Source organism: Gobio gobio, assembly GCF_949357685.1.
Source record: "Gobio gobio genome assembly, chromosome: 21".
Lineage (NCBI taxonomy): Eukaryota > Metazoa > Chordata > Actinopteri > Cypriniformes > Gobionidae > Gobio > Gobio gobio.
In genome coordinates this window covers 39,545,236-39,562,604 of record NC_137117.1, presented here as the reverse complement: position 1 = coordinate 39,562,604, position 17,369 = coordinate 39,545,236, and the positions used below count along the sequence as shown (strand labels likewise).

Below are 17,369 nucleotides of genomic sequence, written 5' to 3'. Positions count from 1 at the left end.
TATTCTGGTTTTGTCCTGTATAAAGGCTGATGTGGTTATATACACCGATCAGGCATAAAATTATGTCCTAATATTGTGTTTGTCCCCCCTGGACTAGACCCTTAAAGATGTGCTGTGGCACCAATACTGTATTATTAATCTGGCCCTTGTCAAACTCGCTCAAATCCTTACGCTTGCCCATTTTTTCTGCTTCTAATGCAACTTTGAGGATGAAATGTTCACTTGCTGCCTAATATATCGCACCCACTAACAGAGATCATCAGTGTTATTCATAATGTTATGCTTGATTGGTGTAGGCTATATATATATATACACACAACAGTTAGTTCTGGTTCTTTGATGACTTTGTTTGTAATATAAAACATCCGCGCTGTGGGCGTGTCCTCGAACATTCGCGCGCTCTGTGAATGTTTGGTGTTTTTAGACGCTCCCTAACGGTTTTCCCATATACGGGAACGTCGTTGAGAGACCGTCTATAAATTGCGCTGCTTTTACCGGAACGCGCACTCACGTTCTGTCAAACGCCGAGACTGACACCGACCCGATTCGCTCTCAGGTAATAACGCAAAACCCGCACGTATTTCACTGGAACGGTGTGTTTTTTATGTGTGTTTTGCTGACGCTTTGTTTCGCGGTATAAAACGGGCGCGTGCGCGAGATCTGCCAAAGTGCGTTGACGTTTGTGGAGCTTCCTGACGGGAGCAGCTGACCTGAGATCAGCTCAGCTCGTTTGCCGCCTGTCGGTACTTGACGCGTTCTCTGATCCGGGATCAGTAGAAGTTTTAATATCAAACTACACCGCCAGAGAGCTGGACGAGTGAGTAAGTTTGCTGTTAGGATATATATTGTGTTCTGTGGAGACCGGCGCTGAACGCTGAGTTTGTCAAACCGGAGCAGATTTAAGAAACAAGTCCTCAAACTTTCTGAGGTAAATCAAATGACCTTCACGCTTCCGGTGGCGGTTTGGGTCAGAAACGTTACGGTTGATACGTTGGGTTTACGTGTACGATGATCAAATACTTGATTCACTAATAAAAACAAACAAACAAAGTTACACTCGGGGTAAAGTCCGCTCGGACTCACTCGTTATTGCGTCATAAGACGGTTATTTAATAACTAATTGTGTGCGACAGTTGAATTTGTAGGATCACGTGCGTGGGCAGCTCCGCGCTCGATACAATGCGGTGTTGTGATTGGAGATTAAATATCAGAGATAGTGTCATAGAAATTGATTTTATTTAAAACTATCAATATCTTGATTTTTAAAAAATGTATAAATTATTGGGTCCCGACAGTAAAAATGTAAACGTTGGTTATTGCATTAGCAATCTAATAGTCTAATGGACGCTTGTTTCTGCTGCGATATAAATTAAGTAATTGTGACTTTTTACCTCCAATTCTGACTTTATTTTATTTTTATTATAATTGTCTATATTTATGTGCAATTGATTTTATTTACAGTTCTGAGGGGATAAAAAAAACGTTACGAGTTTCAAGAAAGTCACATTTTTATGGCAGAAACCCACTTCATAGTCCATCTGCGTCAGTCAGAGAAATATTACACTCACATTGTTTACATATTTATCTTTATCACAAAGCTGCAAAAATATCCTTTTATGTACCAATAATATGCATCAAGTTGAAACTAAAGAGATCAGGTGTAGATTAATTGAGTTTTTTTCAACCAAATCAAAGGCTAATGTCTTCTATAAAGTGTGTGTGAGTGGGGAGATCTTACAGTCGAATACAGTGTCATTGCTCCAATGCAAAGGTCAGAATTTTGTACACAAAGGTCATGGTTCATCTGGGCTTTGTAAAGGTCATATAGAGTGGAGGTACGACAAAGATCTCTCACACACACACACACACACACACACACACATTCTCCTGAGGTCTTTTCTGTCTTGTGCTGTAGCCTAGGCTATTAATAGCAGCGAAACCTCAGACTGTATATGTGTCAGACAGCTGAAGTGTGTGTGTGTACTGTAAAGGTTTGTGCAGGTCTTAACTTATTTGACCGATTTTAGTTGTTGTCGTCTTTATAAAAATGTGTTTTCCATCAATTTGGTGAGCAACTGAATTTAATTTGAGCACAGAAATGGAGGAGTAAGACTTTAAAATGGTGCTAAAGACACACACACACACACACACATACACACACACACGTGAATGGGAGTCTGACTGCAAGTAAAAATTATTTAAATATGTGTATCAAACTATACAAATAATGGTTGGATAAAGTCTAACGAAATATCCAATGTACATGTTCTAAACAGTAAATCTAGCAGTTCATGCTCATTTATAGTCACATGATTTAGTCCTGACATCCAGTAATGTGGTTTTTCTTGGTTTCATCTTGTGATGTGTTGCGATTGTGAAGTTCCTAAAGTTTGTGTATTTGCTGATACAGATGATGGTGAAATGTACACGATCTAAATGAGCTGAAAAGTAGCGCATAACTGTTTCTACTTCAGGGAAATGGGTTTTATGTGATTTTTAAGGCTCAGGTACACTTCATTACCCGCATCCGGACGGGTCTCGCGCAGTGTCTCTGTGGACGACCCAAGTATACTTTGATCAAACCATAGCAATTGTGACCCTTTCCCTGAAAAGCTTCGGAGGGTTAATGATGTTTAATCCTGGTGTGTTCCCTCTCGCTCAGGATGTCCATCAGTAAGATTCACGCTCGTGAAATCCTCGACTCCAGAGGAAATCCCACTGTGGAAGTGGATCTCTACACCACTAAAGGTAAAAAAACACTTGTATTAGTATTATTGAGATGCTAGTATAGTTTCATTATTTTCAAACTAGTTTTATTTTCTGTTTTCATTTTAAAGTTTTAGTTTTGTTGTGCATTTGTCATTTTTAATACTATTTTTCTTGTTTAAGTTAGTGTAAGTTTTTTTTTTTTAGGGGCCAAGCACCTCTATTGAAATTGTTAGCGTTCCTATTATTATTCCGCTCTTGAGTCTATGGCAGCCCATAGACCCGTTTGCGGGAAAATTTAGAAATTTGGCACAATCTGGTCTGTCACCATATCAAATTTGAAGTCTCTAACTCAATCCCTCTAGCGCCACCACCTGTCCAAAGTTGCACTCATGTTTATGCTAATACTTTTTGAACCATAAGGGCTAGAAACAAAATAAAATAAAACATTCCCGCCATTTTGAATTTTCCGAAAAAACTACTTTTTCGAACTCCTCCAAGGCCATTGCTCCAATTGTCATGAAAATTGAACCAGATCATCTTCAGACTCTGCTGACAAAACGATATTATTAGACTCAAGATGATTAGTCAAACTGTTCTTGAATAACACGCAAATGAAATCGACAAAATGCCCACAAAAATGGAAGTCAGGCTATATCTCCGCAACGCTTTAGCATATTCTAACCAAACTAGGTGTGTGTTATGCCAACCATGAACTGAGGCTGTGTTTTGGCACAGTGCCACCTAGTGGTCCCGAGATGCAAATATTTTATATTTTTGATGATAACTTCAGAATGCTTTGGCCAAAATTCACACAACTTGTCTCTTTAGATTCGGGGCATCACGTCGAGCCATATCATACCCAATTTTCCCATATCAACCATTTTGGGCGTCAGACATTTTGAATTTTGTCAAAGTGTTATATTTTACGAACGCATTGGTGTATCATTAAGAAACTTGGCATGTGTCTTCGGCACCAAGCCCTGACAGTACTCAAAGTTTCGGAGCAGCGCCACCTTGTGGACAACTTATAATGAATTGACCAAAAATGCTAATAACTGTTGATTAAATTTGACTATTGTCATAAAACTGGTTTTAATGGATTCCTTGGCTCATGCCAAGAACATGGATCCCAATTTTACCATATTTGGTCAAACTTCCTGTTCGCCATTTTGATTCCCTTTACAAACATACTTTTTCGAACTCCTCCTAGACCATTTGTCCCTTTTTTTTTTTTTTTTTTTTTTTCACCAGAATCGTAGCATCTTCAGACCATGACAGCAAAAAGTTATTAATTTCGTGTCAACAGACAAAACATACACCATAGCGACGAAGTTGAGGCATGATGCCAAAATGACTCTTGAGGCTGTATCTCTGCAGTGCTTTGGCATAATGACACCAAACTTCGCCTGTGTCTTTGTTCCCTTATTCTGACCACACCATATGAATTTTGAACATTCGCCACCTATTGGTCAAAAGTGATAAACCATTAAATCATATTATTAGTGACTGTAAATAAAATGATTTTAGGCAAAATGGCTAAAAAAAATCATAAAATGCCTTTAATTGCTCATTGTTGCATTTGGTCTAACCCTCCCAGCCATATTGGCATGTCTTATTGTCTTTGCGCTTGGTCCCATTAATTGCTGCTTGCAGCTTTAATTATTATTCTTCCTCCTTCCTTGAGTCTATGGCAGCCCATAGAACCGCTTGGGGGAAAGTTATGAGATTTGTTACACCGATAGAGGTCAGTACCAATAGTAACCACACCAAATTTGGAGTCCCTAACTCAATCCCTGTAGCGCTGCCACCTGTCCAAAGTTTGACTCCTATTTATGCTAATAACTTTTGGACCATAAGGGATAGAAACAAAATTCCTGAGCTATTTCCGTCATTAAAAAATTCCCGCCATTTTGAATTTTCCAAAAATCCTGCTTTTGCGAACTCATCCTAGACGGTTTGTCCAATTTGCACGAAAATTGAACCAGATCATCTTCAGACCATGTTAGCAAAAAGTTATGGAATTAAAGTTGATTCGTCAAATCGTTTTCGATAAACACGCGAACAAATTTTACGTGGCGGTTGTAAAAATAAGCTTAAGGCTATATCTCCGCAACGTTTTATCGTATTCAAGCCAAACTTAGTACATGTCATCACAAGAATGACCTGAGGCGACAAGCAGGGTTTTGGCGCAGCGCCACCTACTGGTCCGGCGATATGAAAAATTGCTATTTTTGCTTATAACTTCTGAACAGTTTGTCCAAAAATCGTAAAAAGTGAGACGGAGTCGACTAATATCCAATTTTACCATATCGGCCATTTTGGCTATCAGCCATTTTGAATTATGTGCTAAAATGCTGTATTTTATGAACGCATGAACGGATTGTTACAAAACTCTGTATGGGTCATCAGCACGATGCCCTGAAGGAGCCTGAGAAGTTTCAAAACAGCGCCACCTAGTGGAGAATTTTTTTCCCCCTTATAAACACTCCGCTTATAACTTTGGGTGTGGTTGACTTATTTTCATGGGAGTTTCTTTTTTGTCTGCCGAGTCCAACGATACCAGACTTGCTTGTGTTTTCATATAAATGTCAATAACTCCGAAACGAAATGAGATATTTTCACCAAAGTTGACACACGCATGTATGGGCTCACTCCGAGGACATGGTGGGATTGTGCCTCTTGGTGGCGCTATAATAAAAAAAATGAAATTCCCATCGACTACGATGCGTTTTTCAGCCTTTTTGCCTAAAACCATCTTAAAATGTGTTTAATTGCTACCGTTCATCTGACACACCCAGCCATTTTGGCGTGTTTTGTCGCTGCGCTTGTCCCCGATAATGGCTTCAAGTTAAACTAAATTAAAATTTAGCAGCTAGCTGAGAATCTTTTTTTTTTTTTTTTTTTTTTTTTTTTTTAGTTAACGTTTGTTACTTGAAATTAACAGAAATAAACGAAGTCATTTATGGGTTTTATTTTCAGTTTTAGGGTTTACATTTTTACACACACACTTATGCGCACACTCACACACGTTGTACGTTTACATGACGACAATGAACTAAAAACAGAAACGTTTTTGCACTGATGACAAAACGATCCGCAAAAACAAAGAAACGTGCACCGTTTTCAAAAGTTTGTGTCTTCAGACCGTTGTCGTTATAAATGAACGGCCAAAACGCACAAGTTTTCAGTTGAATATAATAACCCTGCAGTGATGGGATGAATTTGGCGAAGCCCTACTAACAAAACACCCTAGCAACCTTTACCGAATGGACAGGCAGGTCGATCGATAATCTTCACAATGCAAGGCTTTTTAATTAATTTATTTTTTAACGTTCGAAGTTCTTCTCGAGGAAATGTTCCCGTCCCAGTTAGTAATTTATTATGTATTTCAGGTCGTTTCCGGGCGGCTGTTCCCAGCGGAGCATCCACTGGAGTTCATGAGGCTCTGGAGCTCAGAGATGGAGACAAAACCCGTTACCTGGGCAAAGGTAACACACACTCACACACACACACACACACACACACACAACTCTCATTCATTACACACAAAGACCGATCATCTGTGTGTGTTTAAGGTACCCAGAAGGCCGTGGACCATGTGAACAAGGAGATCGCCCCCAAACTGATTGAGAAGGTGAGATTATGGGTTGGATTGTTCCCTTCCCGCTCTGATTAAATGGAAAGGCTACTATAAAAGCTTTTGGCGGCTCAATTTGTGTGATGTCAACATTACATTTGGACTTTGAAGGTTTTTTGTTTCCTATTCCTATAAATAAACTGCCTTGCCTATTAAAGTTCTTGGCTGCCAACCTGATAATAAACCCTTTGACCTCAGAGTTAATATGTAATATTAATTATCATACCTGTCTCTCACAGAAGTTCAGCGTCGTCGAGCAGGAGAAAATCGACAAGTTCATGCTGGAGCTCGACGGCACAGAGAACAAATGTAAACACACACACACACACACGTTTGTTTTTGTGAAATGTGAGGACATTCCATAGGCGTAATGGTTTTTATACCGTACAAACCGTATTTTCTATCCCCTTACACTGCCCCTAAACCTACCCATCACACACCCATCACACACCCATCACACACCCATCACACACCCAACACACACACACACACACACACACACACACACACACACACACACACACACACATTTTTGCACACACTTACTCACACACTCAGACACGCACACTTATACACACACACAGACACGCACACTTATACACACACACAGACACGCACACTTATACACACACACAGACACGCACACTTATACACACACACAGACACGCACACTTGTTCTCTCACACACACACACAGACACGCACACTTATACTCTCTCACACACACACTTATACTCTCTCACACACACACACTTATACTCTCACTCACACTCACACAGACACGCACACGTTCTCTCACACACACAGACACGCACACTTATACTCTCACACACACTCACACAGACACGCACACGTTCTCTCACGCACACACACACACACAGACACGCACACTTGTTCTCACACACACACACACACACACACACACACGCACACTTGTTCTCTCACACGCACACACTTATACTCTCTCACACACACACAAACTTATACTCTCACTCACACTCAGACACATTTTTGCACACAGACGCACACATATACACTTGCACACTCACACAGACCCATTTATACACACTCACACTTATACACCTACACACTCGCACTGACACACACAGACACAGACACGCACACTTATATATACACACACAGACACGCACTTGTTCTCTCACACAGACACGCACACTTATACTCTCTCACACACACACACACAGACAGACATGCACACTTATACTCTCTCACACACACACACAGACAGACACGCACACTTATACACACACACAGACACGCACACTTATACACACTCCCATTCTAAAGTGTGTCATGAATGGTGCTGCTCTGTCCTCCTCAGCTAAGTTCGGTGCTAATGCTATCCTGGGTGTGAGTCTGGCGGTGTGTAAGGCCGGCGCCGCAGAGAAGGGAGTCCCGCTGTACCGCCACATCGCCGACCTCGCCGGGAACAAAGACGTGATCCTGCCCGTGCCCGTACGTGTGCCGCCACACACACACACGCACCCCGCGCCGCCCATGCGTCTCCGCTCATCCTCTCCTCTCGTTCCAGGCCTTCAACGTGATCAACGGCGGCTCTCACGCCGGAAACAAGCTGGCCATGCAGGAGTTCATGATCCTGCCCGTGGGGGCCCAGAGCTTCCGTGAGGCCATGCGCATCGGGGCAGAGGTTTACCACAACCTCAAGAACGTCATCAAGGCCAAGTACGGCAAAGACGCCACTAACGTGGGGGACGAGGGCGGGTTCGCGCCCAACATCCTCGAGAACAACGAGGGTACGAGTCGCCACGGTAACACTCATACGCCGCTCAGCTGAGCCGTTCTCTAATCCGTGTGTGTTTGTAGCTCTGGAGCTGCTGAAGTCCGCCATCGAGAAGGCCGGATATCCGGATAAGATCATCATCGGCATGGACGTGGCCGCCTCAGAGTTCTTCAGGAGCGGGAAATACGACCTGGACTTCAAGTCGCCTGACGACCCGAAGCGCCACATCAGCGGAGAGCAGCTGGGAGATCTGTACAAGAGCTTCATCAAGAACTACCCGGGTACACACACACACTTTCTTTCTCTCGCTCACACACACACGTCCCCACAAGTGTACACACACACACGCAGACTCAAACACTTTCTCTCACTCACCCACGTCCCCACAAGTGTTCTCTCTCTCACACACACACACACACACACTCGCGCACACAGTCGCACGTCCCCACCCTCACACACTTTCTCTCACACTCTCACATGTCCCCACAAGTACGTACACGCGCACACACACTTTCTCTCTCAATCGCACGTACACACACACACACACACACACGCACGCCCCCCCCTCTCTCACTCTCACGTCCCCACAAGTACGTACACGCACACAGTTTCTCTCACACACACACACACACACACACACACACACTCGCACGTCCCCACCCTCACACACTTTCTCACATGTCCCCACAAGTACGTACACGCACACAGTTTCTCACACACACCCACACCTGGTTTGTGCACAAAGCGTTTATGTGCATCTGGTCTGGGTTTTTCTGCAGTCCAGTCTATTGAGGATCCATTTGACCAGGACGACTGGGAGAACTGGAGCAAGTTTACCGGATCTGTAGACATCCAGGTGGTGGGAGATGATCTGACCGTGACCAACCCCAAACGCATCCAGCAGGCGTGCGAGAAGAAGGCCTGCAACTGCCTCCTGCTTAAAGTCAACCAGATCGGCTCTGTCACCGAGTCCATCCAGGCGTGAGTATAGAGCACAGCCTCCTCGTAGAGCTGCACCACAGGGTCCATTAGAGCCTCCTCATAGAGCTGCACCACAGGGTCCATTAGAGCCTCCTCATAGAGCTGCACCCCAGGGCCCATTAGGGCCTCCTCGTAGAGCTGCACCCCAGGGCCCATTAGGGCCTCCTCGTAGAGCTGCACCACAGGGCCCATTAGGGCCTCCTCGTAGAGCTGCACCACAGGGCCCATTAGGGCCTCCTTGCAGAGCTACAGCTTTTTATATCTGTAGCATTTTATACAATACAGATGGTTTCAGAACAGCTTTAGGGTAATAAATGGGAAAATAACTGTTAATGTTGCTAAATTCATCAAATTAGAAAACAAAATTCAGTTTCAGCTAAAAAGCAGCTCTATAGTGTATATACATTACATATTATACATTTTGTATAAAACAAAAAAAATTCAAATTAATTCAGTTCAAGAACCTGCCAATGTTGACTGAACCAAACATGGTCACAGTGTTGATTCAATTCACTTTAATAACAGGATTAAATGTTTCTTAATTGATGAATCGTGCAACATCCAACAACGTTGAATTCTAGCCGGTTCAATAAGTTTTAATGTTGCGAAATTCATCAATTATAAACAAATCTGATTCCGTTTGGTGTTTACTCAATTCAGTTGAATAAATGTGTCAATGCTGCGAAGTTAATCAATTATGAAGCAAATTTGATTCAGTTTCTGTTGTAAAGCATTTCTACAGAATTCGTGTGTGTGTAATCAAAATCACACTGAATCGAATCAAAATAACACTGAACCGAATCAACACTGAATCGAATCAAAATCATCAACACTGAACCAACTCGAACCGAATCAACACTGAATCGAATCAACACTGAATCGAATCAAAATCCCACTGAACCGAATCAACACTGAATCGAATCAAAATCACACTGAAACGAATAAATTCACAACTTAACCTAACCGAATCAAATCAACACTAAACCGAATAGAATCAAATCAACACTAAACCGAATAGAATCAAATCAACACTAAACCGAATAGAATCAAATCAACACTGAACTGAATCAAATCAATATCATCATCATCACTGAACCATATCAAATCAAAATCATCAACACTGATTTAATTAGGTTAGGTTTTGATTCGGTTCAGTGTTGATTTGATTCTATTTGGTTCAGTGTTGATTTAATTCGGTTCTGTTCAGTGTTGATTCGGTTCAGCTTTGTTGTTGCAAAATGAATTATGAAACATTAAATTCTGTTCAATGTTGTTTCTATTCAGTTTAAAAAAACTTGCAAAATTCACAAATTATAAACAAACCTGATTCCGTAATGTCAATGCTTTTGCGGTTGCAAAAAGAGTCAAATATGAAACGAAGCAGTTCTACAATAGTGTCGTTTATTCAGCTCAGCTCAGCTCAATACATGTCGATGCCGAAAACTTGACTCATCTCTCTCTGTGTGTGTGTGTGTGTGTAGTTGTAAACTGGCCCAGTCTAACGGTTGGGGTGTGATGGTGAGCCACCGCTCCGGCGAGACGGAGGACACCTTCATCGCTGACCTGGTGGTTGGACTCTGCACAGGACAGGTACGCCATACACACCTGACGCCTCACTGCTAATGCTAAACCACTGCTAGTGCTAACACACACTTCTCCTGTGACCAGATCAAGACCGGCGCCCCCTGCAGATCAGAGCGCTTGGCAAAGTACAACCAGCTGATGAGGTCCGTGATGATCACAAATCAGGTTAAAGGACTGTGTGTGTGTGTGTGTGTGCGTGTGTCTCATGTCTCTGTGTGTGTGTGTTCAACAGGATCGAGGAGGAGCTCGGCGACAAGGCCAAGTTTGCGGGCAAAGACTACCGCCACCCGAAACTCTAAAGCGTCCTCCATCTCAGATGTACTTTTTTGAAATGAGAAGTAAAAGAAAAAGTGAACAAAATGGAGTGTGTGTGCCTTTTATTCACTTTGTGTCCGTGTTTCTGAGCACTTCCCAAACACCAATCACACCTACTTTTGCAAACTAGTCCTAGGTTTTTAGCCCAACCGGACCCAAACCAGCGCAGCGTGACTCTCTGGAGTCTGAATGTCAATAGTTCTCAAAAAAAGGAAATTTGGGTTCAAGGTCCCTAAGGGCCGGCAAAACGTCCCAAGTGGGAGGAGCCACTTTTACTAAAATGGCTATAACTCGTGAACGCAATGAGAGATTTTCACCAAACTTGGTGCACATATGTAAGAGCTCATTCTGTGGTGGCGTGAAAAAGGATGTGGTGACTGGCCACTGGGTGGCGCTATAACAGGAAAAACTGGAAGATGGCTATAGCTACTTCATATATGCTATAGCTTTTGCGAACTAGTTTTCATAGGTTTTTCGCTCGATTGTAATAACCAATGCAGTGCAATTCTCTGGACTCTCTAGATCAATATTTATCCAAAGAAAGTTGAACTTTGCACTTTGGATGGCCATAACAGGGTCATTTAGAAAATGGCTGTGGCAAAATACACGCAAAAGCCTGTAAATCCTAAACCAAAACACGAAAATTGGTGCGCACGTGTGACATAACATGGAGATCAGCCCATAGGTGGCGCTATAACGGTCAAAAAGCTTTAATAACCATGCATTTCCTAAGGCAGATTGCCTGTAAATGTTCTTTTCCTTCTGTGATTTAAGTGGTTACATCTTTTTACACTCCGCTCACAGCTATATTTGTTATTATAATATTATTCACCTCAGTTTTTTTGCATGCCACGCCCACATCTCAACATCCAATCAACAACCGATGCACAGAACCAAATCCCGCCCTCCATTTGTCTTTTAGATAATCTGTTATCCGTCACAATAGCTTCTCTATCTCCTCTCTATTTTCATCCATCACTTTAAACGGGGACTGACGTCAGCGAGCTGGAGGAACGGGAGGTTTTGGGTCTTGGTGCGAGTGTTGCTTGGCGACGACCATCAGGCCGAAAGCGTTTCAGAGCGACATCCGTGAAACAAACCTGTGTGTGTGTGTGTGTGTCATATTAGCCCGTGTGAGTATGATGTAGTGTCCAGGGGTCAGAGGTCAGGCTGTCGTTGGTGATGTTTGCGTCAGAGAGCCGCACTTTCACACACTCTTCTGTGCTTTTGAGCTCGCCAAGGCTGTGTTTATTTAATTAAAGATACAGTAAAATTCTGAAATATTATAATTTATAATATCCGTTCTCTATGTGAATATCTAATAAAATGGAATTTATTCCTGCGATCAAAGCTGAATTTATCATCATTACTCCAGTCTTGATCCTTCACTGATCATTATCACACCTGATAATAATATTTCACCATTTTTACTGTATTTTCGAGCCCAATCTTCCTCCCAAGTGTAATATGACGAGTCCGCCCGGAGGTCTAAAGGCCCGCGACCTGTGGTCATTGCTAAGGAAACTCTCATCTGACGCCGAACTATTGTGTCTGCGCTCTCACAGGAGGAAATAGTTCCTGAGAGCCGCCCGTTTCCAGGGGGAACTTTTATGGGGGGCGGAACCTGAAGGGGTCAGGGGTCACATCAGCCTGTTACTGCGAAGAATGATGAGCTATAAAGAGGCCGACGATTAAATGTGACACAAAGCACAAAAATGCGAGCGTGCGTCTTCCACTCATTCTAGAGAAATGAGGATCTGTGTGGAGGCCGTGATGAGACGTGTGACGTCTGTGGGCGGGGCGTCGCTCGCGGCAACAGTTAGCTATGCGTGACATCACAGCGATGTTCCTTAAAAGGCCAATCGTGGCACCTGCTCGCACACAGACCCGTCCTGAAGCCGTACAGGACAGAACCGGACGCCTTCGTACTTTCTGACGACAACTCGCAAACAAGGATGGCTTTTTCATCTCCTCTGAACTTTACTGCTCTCCTCATGCTCCTCATCATCGCCGTGACAACGCAGGTAAAGGGACGGCCGTCGCCACGACAATCAGACGCTCAGGTGAGGATTTCACTGCTGACTCGACCAATCGCGTGAGTTTGGGGGCGGGACTAGCTGATTGACTTGGCGAATGACAGATCGCCGTGTGGGAAACCTGTTCGAGAACAGACATCGCTTGTGTGATTCCGCTTGACGCTTACACACTTTTTAGGCGAGATTGGACTTGAAATGCAAAATTTTTACAAAAATTCACATTAATAAAAAACTAAATAAATATATATACAAATAAATATATATAAATATATGCAAATGAATATATATATATATATATATATAAGTCAAATCTATTAATCGCATCTAACAAGTGTCTAATATATGTGTGTGTGGAATGCTTATATATATATTTACAAACTTTTATGTAATATTTACATATATATTTACAATCTTTTTAAGTTAGATGCGATTAATGTATTTGACAGCTAATATATGTATATATATATATATATATAAAAATTTTACATTTATACATTACAATCAACTTGAACTGAAATAACATTAAACTGACTTTTTTTTTAATTTGTTGAATTTTGTATAATTTAAAAAACGTTGGAAACTGCTAAATTAGCTAAATAACATACGTTTACATTATATATATATATATATATATATATATATATATATATATATATATATATATATATATATATATATATATATATATATATATAAAATTTTAAATTAAGTTTAAGTAATTAAATAACTGCAACTTAAACAAAGAAATGAAAACTATAGGCATTTAAATAAATAATAAGCTAGTAAAAAAATTACGAAACACAAAATTACTACAGCTTGCAAATTAAAATGAAAATTAGAAAAATAAAAATTGATCGATGGTATTTAGTTGAAGTCATTCTGATCACATTATTTAACTTATTTTTAAGATAATCATGTTTAACAGTGGGATTCCTGATAGAAAAACTACATTCACGCTCTCAAACTACTTTAATATCTGTAAGCATATTATGTATATTTTCAAATTAACGTAAAATGTATTGTTATATAATAAACATCAAAAATCAATAATTTTACATTTAATTCGATTAAATAATTTGAATTGCATCTCAAAGTTATGAATTCAAATAAATTCTATAATTTATTCATTCAAATAAATGAAACGTTACGCACTAGCTTTATCTTTATGTCTGATTTAAAGCGAACGAGCCGTAACTGACGAAAATAACCGTCATTCTGACAGTGACGTCAATAGAACGAATTAAATAATGTTCTCAAAACATTAGCACAAAAACATAAAACAATATTTATACAGTGTTCATGTGAAATGATAAAATGTAAAGTTCCCTAAACGTTTAAAAACCTGGACGCTGAGAGAACATTCAAAACATTTTCATAACTTAATGGGAACATTAGCAAAATGTTCGAAAACATTTTTGTTAGCTGGGTTAAAGACGTCTGGGCTAAAGTCTTATTTTCAAATCATCTTTAGCTTTAAATCAAAGTTTGTAATGTTGTGGTTCTCCTCAGCGGGTTGGCTTGGTTCATGTGAAGGATAATCCACCTGGATTGTCCCGTTTAAACCATGGTCATTTACCAGCATTGAGAACTTAAAGCTGTTATTGATGTTAGCAGCGAAATATAAACTGACCGCGAAGGGTAAAAATGACGGTTATTTTTGTCAGTTATTGCTCGTTAAATCTAGCGTTCTGTTGGCTTTAAATCAGACACAGAGATGAAGTGATGCGTATTAGCTTCATTTATTTTAAAGAATAAATTATATTCATTTGAATTCATTATCGAGAGAGAGAGAGAGAGAGAGAGAGAGAGAGAGAGAGAGAGAGATAGATAGATAGAGAGAGAGAGAGAGAGAGAGAGAGAGAGAGAGATAGAGAGAGATAGAGAGAGATAGATAGAGAGAGAGAGAGAGAGAGAGAGAGAGAGAGAGATAGATAGAGAGAGAGAGAGAGAGAGAGAGAGAGATAGAGAGAGATAGATAGAGAGAGAGAGAGAGAGAGAGAGAGAGAGAGAGAGAGAGAGAGAGAGAGAGAGAGAGAGATAGAGAGATGTGTGTGTGCGAATCACCTGCGCGATCAGGTCAGCATTTAACGGTTTTATTGCACATCTTTCAATCAGAATCGAGTATTCAGACAGACCACGGTTAAACTTTTTTTTTTTTATCCTTATGGGATAATGAATGGAGAAAATACAGAAGCAAACATGGGAAAGATTGGTTATCATCAGAAATATAATAGATTATTTGCTGTTTTAATCTGTTTTCCTTTCATAAAAATGGAGGCTCAAGTCGAGCGCATTGCATTGTGGCTGCTAGTGCTAGCATAATACTCTCCATATAAATGTAGCTAAATATATGACATAAATATACAAGTAGTATTACTGTAGTATTTGAAAATAGTCGTTTCTGTGATTCTGTTTAAAAATTACACACTTAGGCCACGTGTCCACCAAAGTGTTTTCCCGCACGGGACTGGTGAATTCAATTGTTTTCAATGGGAGCGCCATGTTTTTGAACGCCATGGGCGTAAAAAGAACGCTGAGCAAGTATTTGCCGCTCAAACGCTGAGCGCTCTGTGTTTAGTCGCCGAGACTTGGAGAATGTTCACATTTGGGTAAAACGCAGTGCTCACTGTCACTTTTTACCCAGCCGACCAATCACAGTGGAGGAGGGGCGGGACAAATACAACACCGACCAACCGCCACATTCTGTGCGTGTACAACGTCAACAGATGACAAGAAGAAGCATAATAACTGAAGCAAACTATTTAAAACAAGATAATTTACATTGCATCAGCATTTTTATATAAACTATCTGTGAAATGAGATACTAGTAACACTTCTGTGGATATTCGTATCATAACAAGCAAAGAGTCTCTCAACTAAAAAAAAACAAACCACTCTCAAGCGTCCATAGCTAAGCGTTTTCAGCAGAGCACCTAGCATTTCTAGCTAGCTAAAAACGCTTTTGTTGGAGATTTTAGATTTAAAATGCAAATTTACCATTTTCTTTTTCACATTAATAAGATACGGAGCCCGCACATGTCATGCAAGAAAAAAAAAGTAAAGCGTGCGCACGAGTTACTAATTCGTTCCCTCGATTTATAAATCATGCGCACGTTTTACTAATTCATTCCCTCAAATTGCTAAATCGTGCACACGATTTACTAATTTGTTCCCTCAATTTATAAATCATGCGCATGATTTAGCAAATTCAGGGAACGAATTAGTAAAACGTGTGCGCGCTTTATAAATCGAGGGAACGAATTAGTAAAACGTGCGCACGCTTTTATAAATCGAGGGAACGAAATAGTAAATCTTGCGCACGATTTAGCCTACTAGTTTTTTACTGCATGTCATGTGCGGGGCTCCGTACTAAGACATAAAAACGTCCAGGGTTATTATATTAAACCAAGGGACCGTTTACACAACATCGTTTTTAAATAAAACGTAAAACATTTTGGACATTTATTTACACGCCAGTGGCGTTTTGGGGGCCTGAAAACATCTGTGTAACATCGCCATCTACTGCCGTGGGAGCAGAATACAGCATTTTTAGTCATTTTCGTTGTCGTCTGTTCGCGGAAAAAGCAAATGTAAAACATTTTTAGTACACCGTTGTACACGTACTCTAAATATACGATGGAAATGGTGTGAGTAGTGTTGCGCCGCTATAGTATTTGAGTCCTCCAGTTATTCCAGCGTACAGGAAGTTGACCGTATAAACTGTGTGCAGGTTCTGCAGGATTTGTTTGGGCTGAAGATCGGCTCTCTTCTATTGGGTCATCCAGAGGTCATCGAGGGGTCAGCAGACTCCGCCCCTCCCATCTCGCACAGGCTACTGTTGCCCCGCCCACCATCGCGCATGTTCCTGGACGTCCTGAGCCGCCACAGGAAGCTGCAGGGGCGGAGCAGGAAGGGCGTGGCCCGCGGGTGCTTCGGGATGAAGGTGGACCGGATCGGGGTCATCAGCGGTCTGGGATGCTGACGCACAGAGGTACACTTAAAGGATTAGTTCACTTTTAAATAAACTTTTGCTGATAATTTCCTCACCCCCATGTCATCCAAGATGTCCATGTCTTTCTTTCTTCAGTCGAAAAGAAATTACGGTTTTGGATGAAAACAGTCCAGGGTTTTTCTTCATATAATGGACTTCAATGGGCTCCAAACGGTTCAAATGACAGTTTCAGTGCAGCTTCAAAGGGCTTTAAATGACACCAGATGATGAATAAGGGTCTTATCTAGCAAAACCATCAGCTTCTGCGAGAAACACAGCAGTATTTATGCTATTATTTTACCTCTTATCAGACGAACATGATCATCTCTGAGCTCCGCCATAACTTCCGGAGAGT

At 41.2% G+C, this 17,369-nt stretch overlaps 2 protein-coding genes across 2 annotated transcripts; both read left to right on the top strand.

Moving 5' to 3' along the window:
- The first annotated feature begins 328 nt into the window (after window positions 1–328).
- Window positions 329–11,032, top strand: eno3 (enolase 3, (beta, muscle)). The gene is made up of 12 exons (XM_079803026.1): window positions 329–556; window positions 2,663–2,748; window positions 6,102–6,197; window positions 6,285–6,343; window positions 6,586–6,655; window positions 7,688–7,821; window positions 7,898–8,120; window positions 8,191–8,388; window positions 8,887–9,088; window positions 10,570–10,678; window positions 10,757–10,815; window positions 10,905–11,032. The coding sequence occupies exons 2-12, from the start codon at window positions 2,664–2,666 to the stop codon at window positions 10,969–10,971; spliced, it is 1,302 nt and encodes a 433-aa protein (XP_079659152.1). The 5' UTR covers window positions 329–556; window position 2,663; the 3' UTR covers window positions 10,972–11,032.
- Window positions 11,033–12,942: 1,910 nt separating this feature from the next.
- On the top strand, window positions 12,943–17,005 carry LOC307117278 (C-type natriuretic peptide 2-like; the record flags this gene model as incomplete). The annotated part of the gene is made up of 2 exons (XM_079802066.1): window positions 12,943–13,050; window positions 16,754–17,005. The coding sequence occupies 2 exons, from the start codon at window positions 12,943–12,945 to the stop codon at window positions 17,003–17,005; spliced, it is 360 nt and encodes a 119-aa protein (XP_079658192.1).
- Window positions 17,006–17,369: the final 364 nt, after the last annotated feature.

Excerpts from the sequence above, each read along its gene's own strand:
- eno3 (XM_079803026.1), top strand. The coding sequence starts at position 2,664 with ATGTCCATCAGTAAGATTCACGCTCGTGAAATCCTCGACTCCAGAGGA. Across the intron at positions 8,389-8,886 it reads CTTCATCAAGAACTACCCGG|TCCAGTCTATTGAGGATCCA; the intron begins GTACACACACAC and ends GTTTTTCTGCAG. Across the intron at positions 10,816-10,904 it reads AAGTACAACCAGCTGATGAG|GATCGAGGAGGAGCTCGGCG; the intron begins GTCCGTGATGAT and ends TGTGTTCAACAG.